Source organism: Bufo bufo, chromosome 5, assembly GCF_905171765.1.
Source record: "Bufo bufo chromosome 5, aBufBuf1.1, whole genome shotgun sequence".
In the NCBI taxonomy this organism is placed as follows: domain Eukaryota; kingdom Metazoa; phylum Chordata; class Amphibia; order Anura; family Bufonidae; genus Bufo; species Bufo bufo.
Window position 1 is genome coordinate 205,937,088 of NC_053393.1, and position 25,617 is coordinate 205,962,704.

Consider the following 25,617-nt stretch of genomic DNA (forward strand, 5'->3'; position numbering starts at 1 on the left):
CTGAACCTGGACTACAGTATAAGGTTATGCTTTTACTAAATAAAACTGGTGACAGGTCCTCTTTAAGCTGAAAAGGGCAAGAAATGCAAATAAACATTATTTTCTATGTTATTGGTAATGATAGATTTGCGGTTATTAATCTAATAAAATAAGTACTAACTAAGCATATTAAGGGGGTCATTTATCAAACTGGTGTAAAGTAGAACTGGCTTAGTTGCCCATAGCAACCAATCAGATTCCTCCTTTCATTTTCCAAAAGAGCTGTCCAGAATGAAAGGTGGAAGGCGATTACTATGGGCAACTAAACCAGTTCTACTTTATACGAGTTTGATAAATGACCCCCTAAGAATTAGTGTGCTGCACTAAGGCTACTTTCACAATAGCGTTTTTACTGGATTAGGCAGGGTTCAGCAAAAACGCTTCCGTTACTGATAATACAACTATCTGCAATCGGTTATGAACGGATCAGGTTGTATTGTCTTTACCATTGCCAAGACGGATCCGTCATGAACTCCATTGAAAGTCAATGGAGGACGGATCCGTTTTCTATTGTGTCAGATTGTGTCAGAGAAAACGGATCCGTCCCCATTCACTTGCATTGGGGGTCATGCCGGATCCGTATTGCTCCACATCCCAGGACAGAAAGTAAACTACAACATGTTGCGGTTTGCTCTCCGGTATGGGAACGCAACTAAACGGAACGGAATGCATTTTGGAGCATTCCATTCTGTTCAGTTGTTTTGTCCCCATTGGCAATGAATGGTAACAAAACTGAAGCTATGACGGATCTCAATACCGGAAAAGTAAAACGCTAGTGTGAAAGTAGCCTTATACTAGTAAAACTACAGTAAACAAGTTAAAACCACAGTAAAACTCCATTAAAAAACTACTGTACTTTTCTGCAAAACAGTTTTATTCAGTGGGCAGCTTTGCCTTGTGGTTTTTCTATAAAAAAAATCCCATTGCCGCTAAGGGTACGACCACATGCAGTTTTGAAATCCAAAAACACCAGTAGTGTGGCCATACCTGGAATTTTTTATTTTTAAAAACATGGACAACAGAATAAAGTAGTAGTAAAAGACACCATGCATATACTTACAGCATGATGATATTGGTACACTAATAGCCAGGAATATCCAAGCAATATCCACTTTACTCAGACAAATGGTCTCTCTGTGTTGCGGTGGACTTCCATCCTCTGTTACATGGGAAATATTGCCAGGAACCATAGGTCTCCATGTTCCTGCAGGCACCAACCTATTTAGAAAATTTCCTGTTGCTGTGGACCCAGGTGTAGACATGGTAATGGAACTCCTAGTAGTTGCATCCATAGACAGAATCAATTGCACTGTGGTAGCATTGTCTGGTTCAGTATGCTGTTTCACTACTGTACTCCTTGTGGCTCCTTGTACCAGTGTGGTGGTATGGGGAAATATTGGGGATGCGGTTAATGTCATAGTAGTCGGTGAAGTTCCATTCACTTTTCTTACAGAGAACAAAGATCCATTTCTGTTTAATACATCCCATAGTTTATAATGATGGGGCTTAAAAGGCACTGACACTGATTCGGTGTTCTTTGACATACCATTGGTAAGGGTGGGTGAACCCTTGGACTGTTCCTCTTGAGAAAGGCTTTGCAAAGTGCCAACATGATGAAAAGTGTCTTTAGGGAATGCAAGAATAGTGCTAGTATGGTCAGTGGTGGTTGTAGTCCTCAGTGGAAAGCTTGAATGAAGGTAAGTTTCAGTAGACCCAGTCATCTCATCCATCACATCCTCAGCTGTTTTCCTTTTATGCTGTGCTTTTCCTGAAATTGTAACACCCTGAATATTGACAAATGGTGTTGTCGTGAGACTGTCGCTGTAATCAACACCTTTACTGTGAAAGGGAGGCACTAAGTCTGCAGGTTTTGCAGACAGCCTTGTTCCAGGCCTTGCAGACTTCCTAACAAGTCCAGAGTTGACACTTGACATTACCATTTCTGCATTTGTTGTTGTCATTAAGCGATAAGATGGTGACGTTGGAAACTGTTCCTTAACTGCAAATACTTTGCTCTCTACCTGTGCCAAAACGAGTAGGATACCTGTGAGAGAACAAAAAGCAAGATTCTTGAATCAGGCACAAAATGGTTGCAAAATGCAATTTACCTATAGTATATTAACTCATAATAAGTCATCAGATGCTTAAAGGGGTCGCCCGGTTGTCCAGCGGCAACATTTTTGAAAAAGGGCTCAGAGTGGGTTAAAAAAGGATGCTCACCTCACCAATCCCCAATAGCTCCCGCTCTGATGATTATTAGGTCACTGCAAGTCTCTACTGACAGGTTCCATCTTGAAACACACATAAAAATGCCAGGTCAGCAAATCACTAGCCCTAGAGGTCACCTACCTCAGAAAGCGATGAGCAGCTGAGCAGGCAATTGCTGTTATTTCCTGTGTGACGAGAATGGACCAGGAAGCAGAGTCCGGTGGGGAACCAGTAAGCATTGGAATGGGAGTGATGAAAGATTAGCGAGGTGAGCATCCATTCTTTTTTAACCCACTCTGAGCCATTTGCTGAAAAGTGTGCCTCGTTGGACAAGCTGTATCAATCAATGGCCCTAAGGTTTCATTTCCCACTTCACCACACTTTTCTTCAGTGTGATGAATGTAAAACAATGCTTTATTATTTCTAGTTTAAAAGAAAACATGCCCCCACCATCTCCCCCCAGCCAGACTGCCAATACAACCTACTATCCTAACATCAAAATCCTGAGGGTGCAGTAACCAGCATAACTGCGTGACTATTAACAATGTACACGGAATGAACAAGTCCAATCAGTTAATAGGATCCCCCTGCGGCTTGCATGGCTGTGTGGTCTTCATCTGCATGACAGCCGCATCACACTCATGTCATGGCCATACCCTTGCATAGCATATCACATTTGACCTTAGAACATTTTGATCAAAGCACAAATGAAGAAGATTCTTCTGTTTACATACAGCTGAGGGTATCTAGACCCCTGAGCCGAACAGCCTTGCTTTTAGGCAGTACCTGTCTATTTATTAGCTGATACTATAGTTACTGAACAAACATTACTTCTCCGTGATAGCACAAGTGAGACTAGAATGAAGGTACGGTATGAACATCTCTATCCACTACAAAAGGAAGCTGAAGAAATCCTATGCTGCTATTGTGACTTGATCCACAGCATATAAATTGACCAAGGGAGGATGCTTTCACACCACACTGTGCTTAGTACAGTTTTATGCATAGTTTTGCTGTGTGGTGTCAGCCAGTACATGAAAATCCAACTTTAGAGGGGTTGTCCAGTTTATATTTCTAGCTAAACATGTGCTGGGAGCAGCACACGCAAGCGGTTACTAATCAACATTATGGAACTACTGGCACTGATGTCCGAAAGATTAATATGAATAATGCAAGGTTACACACAGGTCCACTGATCTGCCTGCCGACGCTGCACTCGGAACATGGCCGCTGATGGAGGGTTCCGTCTATCAGAGGCCTCTATTCACTTAAACTGGGGACAGACAGGCAAACTAGTGCATGTGCAGTCCACTGCCAGTGGAAGTGAATGGAAGTTGTTGATTGATGGAACTCTCCATCAGCGGCCATGTTCCCGGTGCGGCACCAGCATGCAGGTCAGCGGACCTGCGTGAAAACATGAATCATTCATTCATAGTAAAATATCAGTCCTCAGTGCCTATAGTTTAATAATGCTTATTACTAGCTGTGTGTACCACGTGTGTAGCTAGTAATATAAAATGGCCAACCGCTTTAATCTACCTGGGCTGTTGGTCCTGATATGGGTCTCATATTAGATAGAGGATACCCCTACACATCACTACCACTCTCAGCAGTCTGTTTCATATAGACATCTGCTATGGGAAGACCAAAACACTTTGGAGGTCATTTATTAAACAGAAATACCCCAACTTCAATCACTTACACGCTCTTGTCATCTGCACCTCAAGAATATCGCCAGAATCCGTCCTTTTATTACGGTGAAAACGGCAAAAACTCTTTTTGTTGTCTTGATTCATTCTCGTCAAGACTACTGCAACGCATTACTAATCAGTCTCCCTCTCACTAAACTCTCCCCCCTTCAGTCTGTCCTAAATGCTGCAGCCAGGCTCATCTATCCAACCGCTACACTGATGCGACTAGTCTGTGCCCGTCACTTCACTGGTTGCCCATCCACCACAGAATACAGTTCAAACTTCTCACCCTCACCCACAGCTCTCCACAGTGCTGCACCTCCATATATCTCCTCCCTCATTTCCGTCTAGCACCCTACTCGTGCTCTCCGTTCTGTTAGTGATCTAAATCCACCATAATTCCTACCTATCACTCCCGTCTTCAAGACTTTTCTCGAGCTGCACCTACTTTCTGAAATACTCTGCCCCCGAATATCAGGTCAATTCACAACTTCTCCACCTTCGAACGTGCCTTAAAAACACATCTATTCAGGCAGGCTTATCAAGCTAAAATAACTTTTCCTCCACTAAACCTCTCCCCCACCAACTCATCTGGCCTGAACTTGATCCTCTAACAGTCCCAACCTCCGAAGCAGATCGGCTAGCACCACTCCTTTCAGTTCAATAATGGATTGAATCCTACTTATTACAATCAACTACCTTATAGATTCCTCATAGATTGTAAGCTCTTGCGAGCAGGGCCCTGACTCCTAGTGTTTCAGTTCTATATTAGCCAGTTACTTTTGTTTTGTACATGAACCCTCTGAATTTGTAAAGCGCTGCAGAATATCGTGGCGCTATATAAATAAATATTATTAATATTATTAAATACGCCTATATTAGACATATTTCTGACATAGATAGTGGCACGGACAGGCCGGCAGGCCCGTCTCAATAACCATTTTCTACGTCTGTTTTAGGCTTAGAAAATGGTCTAAATGCAAGACAGCAAGAAAGCTGGCTTATATTTAGAAGCGGCGGTGGATCTGCCGAAGTTATGGGGAAGCATGTGCCTCTACATTACTGTGGCGGATCCGCTACCAGTGCAGGGCTTTATTAAGACCAGCGTCTAAAATGCCGGTCTTAATAAATGTGCCCCTTTGATTTTACATTTTTATTGTCTGCCAGTTCAGACGACATAGGAAGATGTGCACGCTCTGCGGTAAATGACTTGTCTTGTGTTGCAGATAATAAAACCCTTGATATAATTTATTTTCTCTTCAATTGGACCTTTGATGTTTTGTATTGGTTGTGCATATTTGCAATACATACAGCGGCTGTTCCGCATCTAAAATAGGTAGTTTTCTGTAACCAATGTGTACGATTGGATAATTTTTTTATACGTAACAGCTAGGTTAGGGGAGAAGCAAGTGTACATGGTATTCGTGTAGTAAATAAACAACCTTGGTGCAAAATCTCTGCTCACAGTCCTGCAGTAATATACTGTAGGTAGATATACAGTCCTGATCAAAAGTTTAAGACCACTTGAAAAATGGCAAAAAATCATATTTAGCATGGCTGGATCGGGTTCCAAGTAGAGCTTCAACATGCAACAAAAAGAAATGGGAGTGAGACAAAACATTTTTTGAGCATTCAATTTAATGAAAACAACGAATAAACTGAAGCAGGCTGTTTTTCAGCTGATCAAAAGTTTAGGACCACACCTCCAAAAAAAAACTAAACCCCCCCAAAACAGAAATCCAACTTCCAAACATGAACTCAGTAATGAGTAGCTCCGCCGTTATTGTTTATCACTTCAAAAATGAGTTTCGGCATGCTTGATGCAAGCGTTTCCATGAGGTGAGTGGGAACATTTCTCCAAGCGGTGATGATGGCCGCACGAAGGCCATCTACTGTCTGGAACTGTTGTCCATTTTTGTAAACTTCCCTTGCCATCCATCCCCAAAGGTTCTCAATTGGATTTAGATCAGGGGAACACGCAGGATGGGCCAAAAGAGTGATGTTATTCTCCTGGAAGAAGTCCCTTGTCCTGCGAGCATTGTGTACTGTAGCGGTGTCCTGTTGAAAAACCCAGTCGTTACCACACAGACGAGGGCCCTCAGTCATGAGGAATGCTCTCTGCAACATCTGGACATAGCCAGCAGCTGTTTTACGCCCCTGCACTTCCTGAAGCTCCATTGTTCCACTGAAGGAAAAAGCACCCCAGACCATTATGGCTCCCCCTCCACGGTGGCGCGTAGTAAACATCTCAGGTGGGATCTGCGTGTCATGCCAGTAACGTTGGAAACCATCAGAACCATCAAGGTTACATTTTTTCTCATCAGAGAATAAAACTTTCTTCCACCTTTGAATGTCCCATGTTTGGTGCTCTCTTGCAAAGTCCAAACAAGCAGTTCTGTGGCGTTCAAGGAGACGAGGTCTTTAAAGACGTTTTTTGTTTTTGAAGCCCTTCAGTCTCAGATGCCGTCTGATGGTTATGGGGCTGCAGTCAGCACCCGTAAGGGCCTTAATTTGGGTCGAGGATCGTCCAGTGTCTTGACGGACAGCCAATTGGATCCTCCGGCTCAGTGCTGATGAAATTATTTTGGGTCTTCTACTTGACTTTTTTGTTCCATAACCCTCAGGATCATTTAAGAAATTCCAAATGACTGTCTTACTGCGTCCCACCTCAGCAGCGATGGCGCGCTGTGAGAGACCCTGCTTATGCAATTCTACAACCCGACCACGTTCAAAAAGGGAGAGTTTTTTTGCCTTTGCCATCACAACGTGTGACTACCTGACAGAAAATGACAATGAATCCACATCTTTGCACAGATTTAGCCTTTTAAAGGCATGTGGTCCTAAAATTTTGATCAGCTGAAAAACAGCCTGTTTCAGTTTAATCGTTATTTTCAATTAATTGAATGCTCAAAAAATGCTTTGTCTCACTCTCATTTCTTCTTGTTGCATGTTGAAGCTCTACTTGGAACCTTGTTAAGATCCAACAATGTAAAATATGATTTTTTGCCATTTTTCAAGTGGTCTTAAACTTTTGATCAGGACTGTATGTTCACAATATATTTAATTTAGAAAATTCAACACTATGGGTTTGTAAGAAAAGTGGGAGATGTCTTTTTACGTGTAGAAGACAATGAATGGTCTCTGTCTCTGTTGTCCGCCATATTATGAGCTCTTCTGAGCATCTACTCAGGATAACCAAGTTTTTTTTTAAATATATTTCCCCGTATTGCTGTTTTTAATGCACTGAAAAAAGTTGAAGTTTATATTTGGAGTGCTGGATTGCCTGAGACTGCAGCAAACCTATAGTTATGCCACTGGGTTCACTAAACACATGTATTAGTCAAATTGCTCCCTTTACAAGCGAAATCTCTGCACTATCCACAGAATAAGATTCCGATGATCACAACCTGTGCCTCTCCAGCTGGTGCAAAACTATAACTCTCAACATGCTTGAGCAGTTGAAGTCATTTCAAAACTGGACCACTGAAACAAACTCAGGAAAAAGCACACTTCTGGGTCTTAGACACACCCAGGTGACACATGCCAACACAGCCCAAGACACAATAAGAGTTCATTTTTCCAGGTATCCTACCACAATGGACGCAATTTTGTAGTACATCTTATTAGAAACAATTGACATCTTCAACTTTCAGTTGCCTGTACTTCTCTTTGTCTGCCTTCAGATTCTCTGTAAATGTAAATACTAAACAGAGAAGTTTGCTGTGTCTGCTGTCAGAGGGTGGTCATCTCTCAGTCTCTCTGCCTCTGCATGAGACTCAGGCCTCTTTCACACTACCGTATGGCTATTTCAGTGTTTTGCGGTCCGTTTTTCACGGATCCGTTGTTCGGTTTTTTTGTTTCCGTTGTGTTTCTGTTTCCATTCCGTTTTTCCGTATGGCATATACAGCATACAGTAATTACATAGAAAAAATTGGGCTGGCCATAACATTTTCAATAGATGGTTCCGAAAAAACGGAACGGATACAGAAGACATATGGATGCATTTCCGTATGTGTTCCGTTTTTTTTGCGGACCCATTGACTTGAATGGAGCCACGGAACGTGATTTGTGTGCAATATTAGGACATGTTCTACCTTTCAGGCCTAGTTCACACAAACGTTTTTTTTGCAAGTGTACGGGCCGTTTTTTTGTGTTCGGTCCGTATATGGAACCATTCATTTCAATGGTTCCGCAAAAAAAACTGAATGTGTTCCGTATGCATTCCGTTTCCGTATTTCCGTTTTTCCGTTCCGTTGAAAGATAGAACATGTCCTATATTTGGCCGCAAATCACGTTCTGTGGCTCCATTCAAGTCAATGGATCTGAAAAAAAAACGGAACCTGTATGTCTTCTGTATCTGTTCCGTTTTTGCTGAACCATCTATTGAAAATGTTATGCCCAGCCCAATTTTCTCTATGTAATTACTGTATACTGTATATGCCATACGGAAAAACGGAACGGAAAAACAGAAAGGAAATGGAAAGGCTCCATTCACACGTCCGTGGTGTGTTTCGGACCTGCCCGGCACCCCTATAGAAATGCCTATTTTTGTCCGCAAGCTGCGGACAAGAATAGGACATGTTCTATCTTTTGCGGAGCTGCTGACCTGAAGATCGGGGCCGCGCTCCGCAAATGCGGATACTAACAGCACACTGTGTGCTGTCCGCATCCATTCTGTCCCCATAGAAAATGAATGGGCCTGCACCCGTTCCGCAAAATTGCGGAACAGATGCGGACCCATTTGCGGACGTGTGAATGGAGCCAAACACAACGGAACTCTAAAACGGAACAACGGATCCGTGAAAAACGGACCACACAAAACTATAAAAGCCATACGTTCGTGTGAACTAGGCCTCAATGGAACGGAAAAACGGAAATACGAAAACGGAATGCATACGGAGTACATTCAGTTTTTTTGCGGAACCATTGAAATGAATGGTTCTGTATACGGACCGTATACGGAACGCAAAAAACGGCCCGCAAAACGGAAAAAAAAAAAACGGTAGTGTGAAAGAGGCCTCATGCTGTGAGAGGGGAAGGTGCACAGGAAGAGGGAGGCAACTGATTACAGTCATTTTATCAAACTGGTGTAAAGCAGAACTTGCTTAGTTGCCCATAGCAACCTATAAGATTCCTCCTTTCATTTTCCAAAGGAGCTGTCTAAAATGAAAGGTGGAATCTGATTTGCTGCTATGGGCAACTAAGCCAGTTCTACTTTATACCATTTCGATAAATGACCCCAAACGTGGCTGTACTACTTCTAAACAATATACAGGAGATAACACTTATTACATTAACATTAACCTCACCAGTTTTTTTATTTGCTCATATTCTTATGCAGTCACTGTACTCTAGTATTTGTGAACCAGTCTCACAAAAGCAGAGGATGAGGAGGAAACAGCAGTGCTTCCCTCTTATATCCAGCAACTAGTAGTGAGGGGGTCACAGACTCTGGGTCATTTAAAACCTGAATGTTGGGGTATGATGACATAAAGCAGCACCAACATAAGGCCCCATTTAGGGTTCCAACTTCTCACCGTAAATATGTGCAGTTCATAGCCTCAGGTGTTTAATAATCCTTTGAACTATTACAATCACTTTCATTTCAAATAATTCAAGTTCACACGTGACATTTCATTCTGTTCCACAGTATGTGAGAGTCGAGACAATTTAAAAATTCTTCTTAGAAGTGTTGGTACTTTTAATAACATCCCTTAGGCTACATGCACACGACCGTGGTGAGTTTTGCGGTCCGCAAATCGCTGATCTGCAAAACACGGATGGCACGGACAGCCTTTAATATAACTGCCTATTCTTGTTCGCAAAGCGCGGTCAAGAATAGGACATGGTTGTTGTTTTTTTGCGGAGCAACGGATGCGGACAGAACACGGAGTGCTGTCCGCATCTTTTTCGGCCCCATTCAAGTCAATGGGTCCGCATCCGAGCCGCCAAAAACTGCGGATCGGATGCGGACCAAAACAACGGTCGTGTGCATGAGACCTTAAAGAGATTGTCCAAGATAATTAAAAATCTCGGGCAACCCCTACAAATACTTAAAGAACCTGTGCCATGATTGAATCAGACATCATAAAGTACTTTAACAAAGCTAGAACCAGATCTGTGCCTAACATGGATCCAGAACCACCTATTCATTTCTTCAGTTGCTCTGCTAAATTCATTTCAAGCAGGCAGCTCAAAGTGCATGTCCTTTCGGCTGCAGCAGTCTCCCTATCACAGTTCAGGGGGCATGTCCTTTCGGCTGCAGCTCACTCCCTATGACAGCTCAGAGGGCGTGTCATTTCTGCTGCAGGGCAATTGACTACTTCTTCGACTTCCAGTTGCCTTTAGTTCTCTTTGCCTGTCTGCCTAAATGTTCAGAAAACTCTTTAGTCACCACAAAACTTGCCACATATACAGTAAACACTAAATAAAGATAAGGAGTTTGCTGTGAGATCATCTCTCAGTCTTTCTTCCTCAGCTTGTGTATGAGACTCATGCTGTGGGGGAATGATTCCAGGCAATGGTATGCAGTTTAGACGCAACATGTCTGGCTGTACTACATTTAATATATTTAAGAGATTTTCCTTTCTAAACAATATACAGGCGATAACACTTTTTAGCATTACCGCACCAGATTTCTTGGTTGCATGCATTCACTGTACTCAAGTAATTGGGAACCAGTCTCACAAAGGCATTTATCTGATACCAGATTTTACTGAAAACATGCTGTGGGTGTGATGCACTCTGCAATACTAGTAATAAGCACAGCTGGGGTTTCTTGATCATAATTGTAGGATCTGACAAAGAAGAGGTTAATACTGTTGGATCTCGCGGTCACTCCATGGAAGCCTCCGCTGGTTGCCATGCAACCGTATCAGTAATGCTGCATGCAGTGCACAGACTGAGCATTACCTGTCTCTTGTGTATTCAAATTTCCCAAATAAAAAAAATAAAATCAGCGGAGGCCAGAATAAATTATTTTTATCATTTCCAGTTGAATGCAAAACAATGAACTAGCATAGAGGTTAATGTGAACGACAAGGTGTAGACTTCCTGCAAAATACAGTACCGTGCCACATACAGTATGTTAAATTGGGCTTGAGGAGTTCATATACCTATGTATACAGCAAAAAATTCTTCCTGTTCTTACCTGGAAAACAACAAACTGATCAGCTCCTGCTGTCGATGGATCTTATAACGGTTTTTGGATTCTAATTTAAGGGCACATGGATGTAATATTTTGAATGGGCTGGTTTCTTAAAGGGGCTGTCTGAGTGTTTAATACTGATGACCTATTCTCAGGATATGGCCTCATGCACACGACCGTTTTTTTTTACGGTCCGCAAAAACGGGGTCCATAGGTCCGTGATCCGTGACCGTTTTTTCGTCCGTGGGTCTTCCTTGATTTTTGGAGGATCCACGGACATGAAAAAAAAGTCGTTTTGGTGTCCGCCTGGCCGTGCGGAGGCAAACGGATCCGTCCTGAATTACAATGCAAGTCAATGGGGAGGGATCCGTTTGACGTTGACGCAATATGGTGCAATTGCAAACGGATCCGTCCCCCATTGACTTTCAATGTAAAGTCAGGAGTCCCTTTTATACCATCGGATCTGAGTTTTCTCCAATCCGATGGTATATTTTAACTTGAAGCGTCCCCTTCACCATGGGAACGCCTCTATGTTAGAATATACTGTCGGATATGAGTTTTCACGATCGTGCAAACTCAGATCTGAAAAAGCTAATACTATTATTTTCCATTATAACCATGTTATAACTGAAAATAATAAAGTGAAGTTCGGGCCCCTATTGACTTCAATGGGGTTCGGGTTCGGGTCCAAGTTCGGATCAAGTTCGGGTCCCGAACCCGAACTTTTTTTTAAAGTTCGGCTGAACTCCCCGAACCCGAACATCTAGGTGTTCGCTCAACTCCATATAGCACTATATCGAATATATTAGTTTTCTAGAATATTCGTTTTTAACTCATTGGTGGCCAGTGCGGCCGGCCCCCCTCCCCCCTGTAGTTAACTCTTTGTTGTCCAGTGCGGCCGGCCCCCCCTCCCTCCCCTGTAGTTAACTCGTTGGTGGCCAGTGGGCCCTCCCTCCCCCTCCTAATTAAAATCTCCCCCCCCTATCATTGGTGGCAGCGGAGAGTACCGATCGGAGTCCCAGTTTAATCGCTGGGGCTCCGATCGGTAACCATGGCAACCAGGACGCTACTGCAGTCCCGGTTGCCATGGTTACTTAGCAATTTGTAGAAGCATTATACTGCACTTACCTGCGAGCTGCGATGTCTGTGTCCGGCCGGGAGCTCCTCCTACTGGTAAGTGACAGGTCTGTGCGGCGCATTGCTTAATGACCTGTCACTTACCAGTAGGAGGAGCTCCCGGCCGGACACAGACATCGCAGCTCGCAGGTAAGTGCAGTATAATGCTTCTACAAATTGCTAAGTAACCATGGCAACCGGGACTGCAGTAGCATCCTGGTTGCCATGGTTATCGATCGGAGCCCCAGCGAGGGGGGGCCGGCCGCACTGGCCACCAATGTGTTAACTGCAGGGGGGGGGGCCTGCCCCCTGCTGCCTGGCAGCACCTGCCAGGCAGCAGGGGGCAGTCATGTACACAGTTCTTTTAGTGTATTCTAACCTGAAGCGTCCCCATCGCCATGGGAACGCCTCTGTGTTAGAATGAACTGTCGGATCTGAGTTTTCACGAAGTGAAAACTCAGCTCTGAAAAAGCTTTTATGCAGACGGATCTTCGGATCCGTCTGTAGGAAAGTAACCTACGGCCACGGATCACGGACACGGATGCCAATCTTGTGTGCATCCGTGTTCTTTCACGGACCCATTGACTTGAATGGGTCCGTGAACCGTTGTCCGTCAAAAAAATAGGACAGGTCATATTTTTTTGACGGACAGGATACACGGATCACGGTCTCGGCTGCAAAACGGTGCATTTTCCGATTTTTCCACGGACCCATTGAAAGTCAATGGGTCCGCGAAAAAAAACGGAAAACGGCACAACGGCCACGGATGCACACAACGGTCGTGTGCATGAGGCCTATATCATTGCCGAGGTCGGAGCCTCCTCGAGGCCTACTAAGCACAGCACCGTCCAGTGGATCGCGGCTGTGCTTGGTATTGCAGTTCAGCATCCTTCACTTGAATGGAACTGAGCTGCACCTAGTCTATGTGACTGATGAGCGTGACGTTGCAGGCCTAGGATAAGGCTACAGTATTCACTGGAGTGCCGCAGTCTCTTTAAACAGCTTATTGGTGGGCGTGCCGGGAGTCTGACCCCCACAATCAGATACTGATGACCTATGTAGTCACTTGTAGAGAAGGATTTGGGTATACTTGTAGATCATTTATTAATCCCTTAGTGACCACCTATAGCCACGCTCTTGCTCTAACAGCCCGGACCGGCAGGAGTGCCAATCCTGGCTGTTTAATGCATTACATGAGGTGGGCAATAGTGCCCACCACATGTAAAGTGCTGACAAATGTAGCGAACTCCCTCTATCTCCCATCGGCACCCCACAAAGGCTGGCTGGGGTCTGATATAGACTGTAACGGATCTCCTGGCACCCCGACTAGGTACCTCCGTTGATGGATGCTCCTAGTGCTTCCCGTGGGCTCCATGCACTCCACTTGACACCGTAAGTACTGCCAACCCCACAAACTGCCGCAGCTTGGTTGGGATCTCGCCCTCTTCCTTAATAGAGCAATGCAGTAACAGCTCTTAAAAGAGCTCAGTGATTATAGCCAGGAGAGTATAAAGCGTATAGCAATCCCCTGTCTAGATGCAGCCTTTTCCCCACACATGAGACGAGGCTCTATGTTGAGAGTAAGGCTACATGCACACGACCGTATGTGTTTTGCGGTCCGCAAATTGCGGATCTGGCAAAAAAAATAAAAACTGATAACATCCGTTTACCATCCGTTTTTTTTTTTTTGCGGATCCACTGTAGCAATGCCTAAAACAGACAAGAATAAGAAATGTTATATTTCTACGGAACGGACATACGGATGCGGATAGCACACAGTGTGCTCTCTGCAATTTTTGCGGACCCATTGAAATGAATGGGTCTGCATTATATCCGCAAAAAAAACTGAATGGACACGGAAACAAAATACGTTCATGTGCATGAGACCTAAAACAGGAACTCTTTAATGGGGCTACCTGTCAGCCTTTTATGCAGGTCTACCAGTAAGGGACACTCCCCCTGGGGACCTTGTGGAAGACTGAGATCGTTTTTTACATTAGCCAATCACCTGCATTTACAGTATTTAAACACTCTCAGCAATTGTACACAACCCCCCTCTGCCTGTGATACAATTGACAAAATACAATGGGCATTGTCTGTGGCGCAATCAACAAATACTATGGGCATTGCCTGTGACACAATTAACAAAATACAATGGGCTCTGCCTGTGACACAATTAGCAAAATACAATGGGCTCTGCCTGTGATACAATTACCAAACACAATTAACAGAAAACACACATTTCACAGAAAACACCTCAAAACCCCACATATCCCCTAAATTATAGCTCTGATCTGGGAGGACAACATATCCAAAAATCACCCAGATACGAGCAGGGGTTCCCAAACTCCACGGAAGTCACATTTGACTGACCGCAAGCATGGCTTTCCTGCCCAAAACAGTTCCACAGATTTAGGCTGTGCGGCCGGTCAATCTTCTCCTTCCAGAATGTACATGAGCCATAATCCTGAGGCAAGAGGCTGGCAAACAGGCCCCTCCAAAACCCAGTGGCGAGGTTACTTTTGCCACATAGACCCCAAGCCAGCCTTGAGGATTTTCCAGCAGGCTGTGCCCCACTGGCGCAGCCTGCTGGCCAATGTCAGTATAGCATTGACATTAAAATGCAACGCACTATAGGGATACTGCATTGTATTTTAAAATCAATCAAAATGTTGTTTGTTATAGTCCCCTTGTGGGAATATTAAGTGGTAAAAACAAGTAAAAAAAAACCTCACACATTTATTGAATAAAAAAAAAATCCCATATGTTTGGTATCGCCGTGTCCGCAATGACCTGCACTATATAAATATCATATAAATTATCCCCTATGGTGAATGCCTTAAAAAAAAAAAGACAGAATTGCTAATTTATTCTTAGTCGCCACCTGAAAAAACTTAACAACCATCAATCTAAAAGTGTCACTTACTCCAAAATTTTAACAATGAAAACTACAAGTCGTCCCACAAAAATCAAGCTCTCACACAACTCCATTGAAATAAAAATAAAAAAAGTTTTGGATCTTGGAAAGCGGCGATGCAAAAAAATTCCTTTTAAAAAAGGTGTTTTATTGCACAAAAGTAGTAAAACCTTAAAAAAACGAAATGTATTGTTGTAATCATACTGACCCAGATATTAAAGATATTATGTTATTTATACTGAAAAATGAATGCTGTAAAATTTCTAACGTAAAAACTCAGTGACAGTATTGCTGTTTTCCCCATTTCCCTCCCAGAAAGAGTTAATAAAAGTTAATCCGAAAGTTATGTGTACCCCAAAATGACCTTGTCCCACAAAAAACAAGCCCTCATACAGCTATATAGATGGAAAAATAATAAAGTTACAGCTCTTGGAAGGCGACGATGAGAAAAGGAAGAAAAAGGCTTGGTCAGTAAGGCCCAAAACGGGCTGGTCACTAAGGGGTTAAATAACAGCATACAAGGTCAATCAGCTGCCTCTAAGGCTAGTAGAATACTGTCATGTATTAAACAAGCCATGGACTCTCGGGACAGGGATGTAATATTACCACTTTACAAAGCGTTGGTGCGGCCTCATCTGGAATATGCAGGTCAGTTCTGGGCACCAGTCCATAGAAAAGATGCCCTGGAACTGGAGCTGGAAGAAGTACAAAAGAGAGGAACTAAACTGATAAGGGGCATGGAGGGTTTTAGTTATGAGGAAAGGTTAGAATAATTAAATGTATTTAATCTTGAGAAGTGATTTCTAAGGGGGGACGTGATTAAGCTATACAAATATGTAAATGGGCCATACAAAATAATATGGTAAAAGCCAAAGGCTGTTACATGTAAAATCCCCTCTGTCTGGAGAAGAAAAGGTTCAATCTCCAGAGGTGACAAGTAGTGTTGAGTGAATCGAGCTTCGGATGCTAGATCGGAAGTTGATTTGCTCCAAACTTCGTTTTAATGCTGTACAGAGTACAGTAAATGACATTAATATTTATGAAAATCTAGAAATCTCGGTCTCGCTTTCCTTTTTTCTAAAATTCCCATCTCCACCTATCTCTTGGTTGAACTTAAAGGACTTTTTTCAACCATATTAATTATGTAACTATGATATTTGCCATTCACATGCTGTCAAAAAACTGATCCAGTGAAGTTGTATGGCATGTACCTACATAGTATTGCACCTCCTGGAGTACAATGGGCCAGATTTATCATTAGCTCAGGTCAGAATAATGGAGTGAAAAAGTCCCAAAAAAGTCCCAAACGCTAAAACTGCGCACAAATTTGCGACTTTTTTCTGCTCTGCACTATGCTCGCCAGTTTTCTGAAAGTGGGCGTGTTTTCTTATGTAAATGAATCTCTAGACAGATTTACTATTGGGACTATTTAAAAAAGTCGCAAAAAAGTCGCAAAAAAGTCCCAATTTCACTCCAGTGATGACCATGCTTATCTTATGAGACTTTTTAATAGAACATGCGACTTTTTCATAAAAACGTGCGACTTTTTCGTAAAGATGTGCGACTTTTGTAAAGCTGCTTACTGACGGATGAACTGCTACCGTCAAACCACATTTATTACAGTCTTAAAGGGCCGATCATAAATCTGACTTGGCTAAAACTGACTTTAGCCCTATGTTAAAGTGGAGTGAGCTGTCAGAGTAATGATAAATCTGGCCCAAAGTGTTTAGCAATGTGCACATTCTTCTGCAGAGCTGGTCATGCATATACAGAGGATCACTATGCAGAGACCTGGCTGTGTCTGAAAATGAGTGACCACGAGCACTCAACTAAGGGTAGGTTCACTTTACTGTTTAGTTTTCCATTCATCTGATCCATCAAAAGACTTTTTCCCCGTCAAAAATAATGGATCTCAGACTGAACTGACTAAAACTGATGCAAAATAAGCAAAACGGATGCTTAAAATAAAAGGTTCATTTAAAAAAAAAATGTATGTTCTTCTGACAGATCAGAAGAACAGAAAAGTAAACGGTGATGTGAACCTACCCTTAGGCTCAATTCACACCTGAGCGTTCTGAAAGGAGCGCTCTGTATGCGCGATTGTACGGACGTTTACAAGCGCGCATACAGAGACAAGTGTGCACACAGTGTCGCGCGTTCCCGAAAGTCTATGTACGGGAACGCGCGACAAGCGCCCAAAAAATGCTCCTGTACTTGTGTGAGCGTCGGGCGTTTTACAGCGCGATCGTACGCGCTGTAAAACGCCCAGGTGAGAACCATTCCCATAGGGAAGCATTGGTTTCTCCTTGTTGAGCGTTTTACAGCGCGTAGGAACGCGCTGTAAAACGCTCAGGTGTGAATTGAGCCTTAGGCTGTATACAATCGCGCATACAGAGCGCTCCTTTCAGAACGCTCAGGTGTGAATTGAGCCTTAGGCTGGGTTCACACTTGAGCGTTTTACAGCGCGTTCAAACGCGCTGTAAAACACTCAACACATGAAAACCAATGCTTCCCTATGGCCCTGGTTCTCACTTGAGCGTTTTACAGCGCTGAAAAACGCGCTGTAAAACGCCCTACGCTCAAACAAGTACTTGAGCTTCTTTGGGGCGTTTTGACGCGCGTTTGTGGCCATAGGACATTGCAGTCAATCACACAAACGCGCGTCAAACGCGCGTTTACTATTGCAAAAAACGCTCGTCAAAAACGCGCGTCAAAAACGCGCGTTAAACGCGCATATCAAAGACGCTCAGGTCTGAACCCAGCCTAAGGCTGGGTTCACACTTGAGCGTTTTACAGCGCGTTCAAACGCGCTGTAAAACGCTCAACACATGAAAACCAATGCTTCCCTATGGCCCTGGTTCTCACTTGAGCGTTTTACAGCGCTGAAAAACGCGCTGTAAAACGCCCTACGCTCAAACAAGTACTTGAGCTTCTTTGGGGCGTTTTGACGCGCGTTTGTGGCCATAGGACATTGCAGTCAATCACACATACACGCGTCAAACGCGCGTTTACTATTGCAAAAAACGCTCGTCAAAAACGCGCGTTAAACGCACATATCAAAGACGCTCAGGTCTGAACCCAGCCTTAGTAGATAGATGTGCGCATTGCTATGCACTTTGACCGCCAGGTAGCGCCATACTATGTAAGTACATGTTACAACTCCTCACCTGATTGCATTTTAATAGCATGTGAATGGAAAATTAGCTTCATTTTATATGATCAATAAACTAAATATGATACATAATGGTGAGACAACCATTTTAAATGACATAAACATGTAATGTCTATATCGAGTGTTCATCTCTCAATGGACTGACATTCCTTCGCTATTCTTGTGGTAAAGAGTTTTTAAATGAAATAATTTCATAATAAAGCCAACTTTCTAACTTTGTAACCTTTTAACTTTGTAGCACTTCTATGCCATTTTCAAGATCCCTGCTGACTGCCAATGAATGAAAACATTGTTTCCATCAACAGGATGAAAACTTGTCTTGATCATTTCAAACAGACATAGGTGCACAGCTGATCAGGATCAACAAATCATGTTTTCATTCACTGGCAGCCAGCAGAGGTCTCCAGACAGGAGAGAAAGTTGCTGCATGACTCGAAGAAGTAAACTTTATTTAAAAAGAATTAACAATCTGACTGAACCTGCTAAGTATCCATGTCTGAAAGACATAATGAAGTCCACTGTGCACTCATAAATCATCTTGAGTACTCAAAGCACTAAACAGACACAGTCTATTATAAGATCAGTCAACAGCAAAAATATAATACTGAAAACAAAGACATATTGCAAAAACGGCCAAATTTATGTTTGCTAGCTATGTAGCAGATGATCATTTAAAATGCGCTTTGATATATTAACCCCTTAATAACCAGCAAGCAGCAATTTTTTTTTTTAGTTTTGGCCTTTCCATGTTTAAGAAGCCAATATTTTTTTTTTTCGTTTTCGTTTGACATTATTCTATGAGACCTAGTTTTATGCAGGAGAAATTGCATTTTTTGAGCTGCTTGAGAGTATACATAAATTACTTTGTAATTTATATTTTAGATTGTTTTGCATCACAAATGTAGAAAAAGCTATTTTTGAAATAGTCTTTTTTATTTATTGTCTATACTGTACATATTTTGTACCGAATAACCTGTTAAATGTGCTATTTTGGTTGTGTGGATACCTAATAAGTGTGTTTTTTCTGTTTTTATATAATGCATGTTCAATCAAATGTATTTTATATAAAATAATCGCTTAATCATTATTTTTTGCTTATACGTTCATTAGCATACTCCTGTATGTTAATACATTATGAACTGTCTGTCTCTACGGTATAGGCTGCAGTTAGGGCAACAATAAAGTGCCCTAACAGCAGGATTACTGAATTTACAATCCTTGGGTCTGTTCCATGTCCCCAGGGGTGACCGCAGAGGTCTTATCCAACCCTTAGGTCCCTTTCACACGAACTATACGGATTAGGTCCGGATGCGTTCAGGAAAACTCGCACCATTTCACAAGCAAGTTCAGTCACTTTTGTCTGCGATTGCGTTCAGTGGTTCAGTTTTTTTCGTGTGGGTGAAATGCGCATTAATGCGTTTTTCACGCGCGTGATAAAAAACTGAAGGCTTACAAACAACATTTCTTAGCAACCATCAGTGAAAAACGCATCGCATCTGCACTTGCTTGCAGATGCGATGCGTTTTTCACACAGCCCCATTCACTTCTTTTGGGGCCAAGGCTAAGTGAAAACCGCAGAATATAAAACATGCTGCGATTTTCACTCAACGCACAAGTGATGCGTGAAAAAGAACGCTCATGTACACAGACCCATTGAAATGAATGGATCCGGTTTCAGTGCGGGCGCAATGAGTTCGCATCACGCATTGCGCCCATGCTGAAAACTGGCTCGTGTGAAAGGGGCCTTAATCAGATCACCAAACCCAATCAGTGGAAAAAATCTTCTTTAATCATGCTGTGGTCACAGACTGTGTCAATGAAAGGGTGAACATTTAAGATTGGCGCTACTTCCGTTCCTAGCTGTAAAGCAAAAGGCTTCTCTAAGAACTGGAGCTGTTTGTTCATATAGCAGGAGTGCCCACAGAAGCGACAAAAAGAGAAAGTGGGTTGTCATTAAGGCCTCATGCGCACAACAGTATTTTTTCACGGTCTACAAAACAGGGTTCCGTTGTTCCGTGATCTGTTTCTGTTTTTGTTTCCGTGTGTCTTCCTTGATTTTTGGAGGATCACCAGACATGAAGGAAAGTGAAAAAAAATCTAAGTCAAGTTTGCCTTGCAAATTTTTCACGGACCCATTGACAGGTCCTATATTTTTGACGGACTGGAAACACGGATCACGGACACGGATGACAAACGGTGCATTATCCGAGTTTTCAACGGACCCATTGGAAGTCAATGGGTCTGCAGAAAATCACGGAAAACGGAACAACGGACACAGAACACAACAACGGTCGTGTGCATGAGGCCTTAGGAGAAGAATATAGGAATAGCTGAAATAATACTAGACATAATCTCATTTTTTCATGTAGTTCCTTTAGAATTCAGTAAACTGAATATTGTGATTGCTGCTGTGTTTTTGAACTTGTCTCGTCCATGGATACAGGCATATATCCCTGGATCATGAAGTACTTAAATATCATCTGACCTATTATTTTGGTCTCAATATGAGGCTCACTATTACAAAACTAAAACAATAGCAGCTCCTCTTGCCCTTGGGGGACCTGAAATTGTGGCACAATAAAAGATGCAGAACTATACAATCCAACATTCAAGACACTGGACACATAATTATCCTGCAGCTTCCACACGATATTTCTGATGTTCCCGCATATTTTATTTTTACAGTTAGTTTACACATTGGTTGGTCCTGACAGACTGAATGTTAAGTCTCATGGCAAGTATGGGCAAGAAGACAATACAAGCACATATTGTGAATTCATAATGACTTGGTTTATGCAGTGCAAATCACAGATTGTACCAGTCTGCGAGCAATTCTGTTTGTGGTGTGAAACAAGAACAAGCACGTACATGCTTATTTCTAATACTGCACGCATATACAGGTTTATTTCTTTAAAACTAAAAGAACCGATCTGATCTTGATGTCTTTGGGTCATGTGTTCACATAAGGAATAAATGTTCTTCAGCAACCTTTAACGTATGGCCACACGGTCAGGTTTCCTGATGCAGTTTTGAAGGCCAAAACCAGGAGTAAGGAGGAGTCATATCTGTCTTTTATACTTTCTCCAACTTTCTCATCCACTCTTGGTTTTGGCATCTAAAACTACTTCAGGACATCTGACCATGTGGCCATACCCTTAGAGGAACATACAGGAACTAGAATTCATAGTGAAAGTGAGAAGTGGGCCCCATACCATGTTCATGGATAATGGTGTCATATCAGGTCTGCTACTCAAAGGAAACCCACATAGCTAAATAGCACAAAGTTTCCAACTTATTATTTTCTCACAATATCAACTGCTATGGCTCCAGTCCTTCTGATGAATGTTCATGTATTCATTGTCACAAAAAGTAACTGAGGAAAGAAACTCGTAAGCAGCAAATAGCATTGAATCGCTATATGTAAAGGTCTGGAAATAGATACAAATTCCAGTGGCTTAATCAATCTTGACTATGCTGGCACACAGTCACATTAAAGCTCCATTCACACGTCCGTAGTGCATTGCGTATTCGTAAATTGTGGATCCGCAATACACCCGACCGGCACCCCTATAGAAATGCCTATTCTTGTCCGCAATTGCGGACAAGAATAGGACATGCTCTATTTTATTCCGGAGCTGCGGACTGGAGGATCGGGGCGGCTCTCCGGAAATGCGGATGCGGAGAGTACATAGAGTGCTCTCCTCATCCATTCAGTCCCCATAGAGAATGAATGGGTCCGCAACTGTTCCGCACAATTGCGGAACGGGTGCGGACAACACTTGCGGATGTGTGAATGACCCTAACTGTCCAACAGCAATAGTTTGTAACATGAGGCAGTAGAGGAGCAATGTTCTAGGTGAAGGGTAATAATAATAATATTTATTTATATAGCGCCACCATATTCTGCAGCGCTTTACAAATTCATAGGGTTCATGTACAAAACAAAAGTAACTGGGTAATATACTAGGAGTCAGGGCCCTGCTCGCAAGAGCTTACAATCTATGAAATAACAAATTGTTGAAGAAAATACACTGCACTAAATTATGCAGAATTTGGCATAGATTTGCTAGCAGATTTGAGATGCGGCAACCAGTGAGGAAGAGGGGAAAAAACTGAATACTTGCCGACCCTGGCATTTCCCTGGTTTCCTTGCCTGTTCCCACGCCAGACTATGTAGAATGCAGCCTCCTGCAATGACGTCTTACCCCATGTGACCACTGAAGCCTGTGATTGACATTAGTGGTCACATGGGGCAGGAGGCTGGGCTCCAGGGGAGGTAAGTATAATGATTTTTTAATTTTTACATTTAGAACTTGCAGATTTTGCTGAGGATCAACAGGATAACCACACACATGGGTTTTGTTGTGGAAATTAATTTCCCCATTGAAGGCATTGTGGAAAATCAACAAGAAACCTGCAACAATTCTGTGTGAAAAACTGACATATTGCAGGTTTAAAACTCCATACAGACCATTACCCTAATGGAAAATATATGTAGCGTTCAATTTGCTGCCACTATAATTCGTTGTAAATTTTCTATCTGCAGCAATTCTGTCTATGTGTGGATGAGTCTCAAAGGTGCCAGTACACATAAACCTACAGATGATTAATGGATGAGTTCAACCAAAATGATTGTTTGAAATTTAACCATGAGCACCATTTCAGCCAACCAATGACAGATTATCATCATTTTAAAAGAATTCAGCCATGTTTGAAGTTTGCATCCAGTAGTCTGGATCTTTTGTCCATAAATGATCTATCTTTGAAAGAACATTCTCAGAAACATTGTTTCTGGTGCCAGGTGGCATTGAAGAATATGGACAGTTTGGCTGCAACAGTCAGTGTGGACAAAATGTGCATGACTGTGTCTATGAAATAATTGTGTACCAATCGTTTGTTCGGAGGCTGTTCAACCTTCAACCTACTTCTGTCTAATGGGTATGGCCACCTTTAGCACAGTCTGATAGGGAGGAAGTAACAGGATGACACTTAGGCCTATTGCACATGACCGTATGGCTTTTTCAGTATTTTGCGGTCCGCAAAAAACGGATCCGCAAAAAATACGGATGACATCCGTGTGCATTGTATTTTTTGTGGAACAGAACCTCTTGGCCCTAATAGAACAGTACTATCCTTGTCCGTTATTCGGACAATAATAGGACATGTTCTATCTTGAAACGGAACGGAAAAACGGAAATACGGAAACGGAATGCATACGGAGTACATTCCGTTTCTTTTGCGGACCCATTGAAATGAATGGTTCCGTATACGGAACGCAAAAAACGGAACTTAAACTGAAAACATGAGGCCTTAAGGCTGTATTAGACTGGCCAATTATCAGCCAGTTTATAGTTAACGAGCATTTCCAGGAACACTCATTAGCAATGACCTGGCAGATCTGCTTGTTCATCGGGCAATCAGAATCTTTCAGTACATTAAAAAATCCTTGTTTACCAGTGGCAGATCATGCTGTGTAATCACAATTTTCTGCTGGCAAACAACTATACAGTATGGGGACGAGTGATGGCATAACGATCGCTCCTCACCATGCTGTGGAGCAGATTGTTGCATGTGATAGCAGCAGTGTCCTCCAATAATGAGCAGGCGGTTGCTGGGAAAGAATGCTTCCCTCCCAACAATTGCCTGCTAGATCGTGCAATATAATACAGGCTTTATATAGTAAGTCCAAGGATGGGGCAAATTGGGGAAGGAATCTCAGAGGCCAGGAATAGACAGTAGATGGAGTAAAGAAGGTCTCAGTGAGAAGTTACTTCTTAGGACACATTTTTTATAATTGGGACTAGAAATTAGAAGATTTCTTGAAATTCATTTTGTGTCCAGTTTAGTGAATTTATTTTTTAAATGAACCCAAATCAAATATGCTCCAATTGATTTATAGCAGTCTTTTATGACTCATATTTTTTCTTTAAAAGATTTATAGAAAAAATATAATTTTTTTTAGAAGTATAATACTCTAATGGAAATGAGACATGCTATCCAGTTCTTTGCACTGAGTGTATTAGAATTAGACTTCTCTGAATGAGAAGTGCAATCCAGTTTGCCTTCCAAAAGGACAAGAGTACTGCCGTGGTTAGATGAGTGGCCCTGGGGGTACTCTTGGACTCTTTCTCATTCAGGAGACCAGGTATGCATGAGGAGTATTGTAGTCCAGTCAACGCTGCTCATTCTTTCTGGGAAACATATATGCAAATTTTTGTATATTATGTCTGCTGGTGTCAGATAGATAATTTGCATACATTTGGGTTTCTGGGAAAGATTGTTATATTAGCTTTCCTTCCTAAAAAGAAAAGAACACTATGCCTAGCTGATGCCACCAGATAAACTGATGCTGCTGTACACCACTGTTTCACCACTTATCGCCGCGGTCCTGGGAGCTGCGCTCAGCGTGACCTGTGGTCGGTGCTTCCCATTTCACCACTGCGGTCCTGGGCTCTGTTTCTGTAGGTGGTATTGCTTTTGAGGATTCCGCTCCACAGCTTCCACTCAACCCTGGACACAGCATGAATTCGGCTGGTTTCATGTTACACTGCTCTAAGGGCGGAGTGCATCACTCCCTGGGCTGTGAGGGTTAGGTCAGGTGACCTCGCTAACCAACCCTGGCTCTCCTGCAGGTATTTAAGTGGCTCAGTGTTTTCCCAGATGCCTCAGTGTCAAGGTCCTTGAGTTTGCTGGTTCCTGATACTCTCATGTTCTCCTGATTTATAATTCGTTCCTGGACTCTGCTTTTCATCTGATCCCTGCCTGCTTGCCTTATCTCTCCTGTTGCCGATCCAGATTGCCTGACCTGTACCCGTGCCGCCTGCCCTGACCTTTTGCCTGTCTGACTACGCCTTTGCCTCATCCTTAGGTACTGCACTGTTGCTCCTGGTAATGACCCCACCTGCCTGACTACGCATGAACTTCTGGTACCTTCCCTGGTATCTCCTGGTCTGCCTGGTCCAGCTGCCACTGACTCAGGGATTGCTCTGGAGTTGCCCCTGGCAACTTCCCTAACGGCTCAAGTCTATCCTCACCATCTGAGGCTCTAGTGAAAACCAGGTAGTTGCTCCAGAGTATCGCCAGTCAGTGGCACAGTGGGTTCACACCCGCTGATATGTCACACTTATACATATAAAATACAAACATTTGTATATATGTTTTCCAGAAAGACTGAGCAGCGTCGGCAGGACTTCAATATTCTTCATGCACACTTGGTCTCCCTAGTGAGAAAGAGCAACTTCCAAAAGTATCCTGGTTCTTTTGGAAGGAGAACTGGATTGCCCATCTCATTTCTAGTGGAGTATTTTTCTCTTGATCGCTTAAATCA

At 42.7% G+C, this 25,617-nt stretch overlaps 1 protein-coding gene across 1 annotated transcript in view; it reads right to left on the minus strand.

Moving 5' to 3' along the window:
• TMEM108 (transmembrane protein 108) overlaps nucleotides 1–25,617 on the minus strand; it is a 312,590-nt gene that overhangs the window by 47,671 nt on the left and 239,302 nt on the right. Inside the window, exon 4 of the mRNA XM_040433339.1 lies at nucleotides 1,100–2,083. Within this exon, the coding sequence (XP_040289273.1) occupies nucleotides 1,100–2,083 (984 nt within the window). The remainder of the gene's footprint in view (nucleotides 1–1,099; nucleotides 2,084–25,617) is intronic.